At 56.3% G+C, this 3,239-nt stretch overlaps 1 protein-coding gene across 1 annotated transcript; it reads right to left on the bottom strand.

The window, feature by feature from the left end:
* Positions 1-775: 775 nt before the first annotated feature.
* Positions 776-1,617, bottom strand: LOC143692714 (uncharacterized). The gene is given in 3 exon segments (XM_077172956.1): positions 776-1,027; positions 1,029-1,389; positions 1,598-1,617. Coding segments are annotated over 3 exon segments (633 nt in total).
* Between the last annotated feature and the right edge of the window lie 1,622 nt (positions 1,618-3,239).

Raw genomic sequence — 3,239 nt, 5'->3', positions numbered from 1 at the left:
TTCCCTGGGGAGCCTGGCCAGGGCCCCAGCAGCCTCTGGCCAAAAACCTTTTCCTGACATCCAACCTGAGCCTGCCCCGACTCAGCTGCAGCCGCTCCCTCCACTCCTGTCCCTGGGCACCAGAGGGAAGAGGTTCCCACAGCCCCAGCCAGGGACCCGCTCCCAAGGCTGCTGCCATGGCCACCAGGGCTGCCACCAGCTGGGATGCTCGGTTTCCACGGGCCGGGCTTCAGCAATGGGATTCCCCAATTTCCTGCTCCCACTAAAACCGCGCTGCCCTCGCTGCCCTCCCGCCTCCCATGGAAAGCACAAAAGGCAAAGATCCCAGGCTGGGATAAGAACAATTTATTGGGAACAGAAACAAGATAAGGAACAAACAGGAATAGAAACAATATTGATAACAGAAGGAATAGGAAAATTATATACAGGGAAAAGTACAACAAAACTGACTGGCTCTTTCCAGCATTTTATTTTCTCTTGCCTGGAAAGGACGCCATTCTACTCCGGGACAGAAAGAGAGAGTCCCTTTCCTGCCCCTGGCAATGACCTGAGGTGGGAGTGAATGTAATGACAGGGCCATGGCCAGACCCTCATGTGCTTCATTCCCACCTCATGCCATTGGTAGGAGCAGGAAAAGGGACAGGTGTCTTCCCAGCATGGATCAGAGGGAAAATGGATCACCAGTGCTCTTCCCAATATGGATCCTCCAATGGGGGATGAAGCTGGAACTAGGCATAAAGCTCCTCCTGAACTTGGAGCATTCGCAGGACTTCCCTTACTGGTGCCTCCATTGGTGTCTGGTCAAGTCATTGCTCTGGATGAAGTTCTTGCCACAGGTGGGACACTCGTAGGGCCTCTCCCCAGTATGGATGCGCTGGTGGCAGATCAAGAGGGACTTCTGCCTGAAGCTCTTTCCACATTCCCCACATTCATAGGGCCGTTCACTGGTGTGGGTCCTCTGGTGGCAGATCAGGTTTGAGCTCTGGCTAAAACTCATCCCACATTCCCCACACTCGTAAGGCCACACCAGTCTCCCTGGTGTGGATGTGCTGGTGCCTGATGAGGTGGGAGTTGCGCTTGAAGCCCTTCCCACAGTCAGGGCAGGGGACGGGCCTCTCATCCATGGGAATCAGCTGGTGGGGGAGGAGATGGGAGCTGGTGTGAAACCTCTTCTGACACTGAGGACACTCGTAGGACCTCTCCCCGGTGTGGATCATCTGGTGGCTGATCAGGGTGCTGCTCTGCCTGAAGCTCTTCCCACACTCCAAGCACTTGTGGGGCTTCTCCCCATCGTGAAGCTGCTCAGGGACCACCAACTCTGAGCTCTGGCTGAACCTCTGTCCACCTTCCTGGATCAGGGTGGGTCTTTCCTCCTTGGAACACACTGGGCTGGGGGGAGTGTGGGAAGGGCTTCAGCTGCAGATCCACCCTTTTGACCCTCCAATGCATCCACACTGGGGAGAGGCCCTACGAGTGTCCTGAGTGTCAGAAGAGGTTTCACACCAGCCCTGATCTCGGCAGGCACCAGCAGATTCACACAGAGGAGAGGCCCTTCCACTGCCCTGATTGCGGGAAGGGATTCAAGCGCAAGTCCCACCTCAACAGGCACCAGCGCATCCACACTGGGGAGAGACCCTACGAGTGCCGCACGTGTGGGAAGAGGTTTCGGACCAGCTCAAATCTCCTCCTGCATGCGCAGATTCACACGGATGAGAGGCCCTTCCGCTGCCCTGACTGTGGGAAGGGCTTCAAGCACAATTCCACCCTCATCAGGCACCAGCGCATCCACACTGGGGAGAGGCCCTACGAGTGTCCCCAGCGTGGGAAGAGCTTCACCCAGAGCTCTAGCTTGACCAGACACCAACGGAGTCACCAGTAAGGAAAGGCCTGCAAATGCCCCAATTGCAGGAACAGCTTCATGCACCACTCCAGCTTCATCCCCCATGGGAGAAGCCAGATTGGAAAGAGTCCTGGTGATCCATGTTCCCTGTGATCCATGCTGGGAAGACACCTGTACCTTGTCCTGCCCTTGCCAATGACCTGATGTGGCATTGAAAAACATGAGGGACTGGCCATGGCCCTGTCATTACATTCAGTCCCACCTCAGGCCATTGCCAGGGACAGGAAAGGGAGACTCTCTCTCTCTCTCTGTCCCTGAGGAGAAGGCTGTCCTTTCCAAGCAGGAAAAATTTTAGCCAGCAGACCCTGTGAGTTGTGTTGTACTTTTCCCTGTATATAATTTTCCTATTCCTTCTGTTATCAATATTGTTTCTATTCCTGTTTGTTCCTTATCTTGTTTCTGTTCCCAATAAATTGTTCTTATCCCAGCCTGGGATCTTTGCCTTTTGTGCTTTCCATGGGAGGCGGGAGGGCAGCGAGGGCAGCGCGGTTTTAGCGGGAGCAGGAAATTGGGGAATCCCATTGCTGAAGCCCGGCCCGTGGAAACCAAGCATCCCAGCTGGTGCCAGCCCTGGTGGCCATGGCAGCAGCCTTGGGAGCGGGTCCCTGGCTGGGGCTGTGGGAACCTCTTCCCTCTGGTGCCCAGGGACAGGAGTGGAGGGAGCGGCTGCAGCTGAGTCGGGGCAGGCTCAGCTTGGATGTCAGGAAAAGGTTTTTGCCCAGAGGCTGCTGGGGCCCTGGCCAGGCTCCCCAGGGAAGGGTCCCAGCTCCAGGACTCTCTGAGCTGCAGCAGCGTTTGGCCAGCGCTGCCAGGCCCAGGCTGGCATTGTTGGGGTGTCCTGTGCAGGGCCAGCAGTTGGACTGGAGGATCCTGATGGGTCCCTCCCAGCTCAGCCAATTCTGTGCTTCTGGGATCCCATCAGCCTGGGGATGGGGCTGCCAATGGTTGCCATGGCAATGGGCTCTGGCTGCAGGCCTGAGCTGGTGTCCATGGCAACCACCCCTGGCATGGGGTCTCCATGGAGTTGCCAAGGGACTGAGCATAGCAAGAGGGGGCTGGTGATGGTTGCCATGGAAACTGACCATAGCAACAGGGGCCTGGTGGTGGTTGCCATGGAAACTGACCATAGCAACAGGGGGCTGGTGATGCTACCTGCTAAGGATCAGATTTGTCACAGGCCCTCAGAGGAGTTACATGGGATCTATCCAAGAGTCTCGAGGCTGTTACAGAGCTGGGATGTCCCAGACACTCACAGGGGTTCCTGTCATGGCCACAGTGGGAGCTTCAGTCAAAAGCTTTATTTCTTTTTTGGAGAAACTCCTGCAGAGTCATGAGGTGA

The sequence above is a fragment of the Agelaius phoeniceus genome (genome assembly GCF_051311805.1).
Source record: "Agelaius phoeniceus isolate bAgePho1 chromosome W unlocalized genomic scaffold, bAgePho1.hap1 SUPER_W_unloc_2, whole genome shotgun sequence".
Taxonomy (NCBI): domain Eukaryota; kingdom Metazoa; phylum Chordata; class Aves; order Passeriformes; family Icteridae; genus Agelaius; species Agelaius phoeniceus.
Note: the sequence above shows the minus strand (reverse complement) of the source record. Positions and strands in the feature narration are given on the sequence as shown.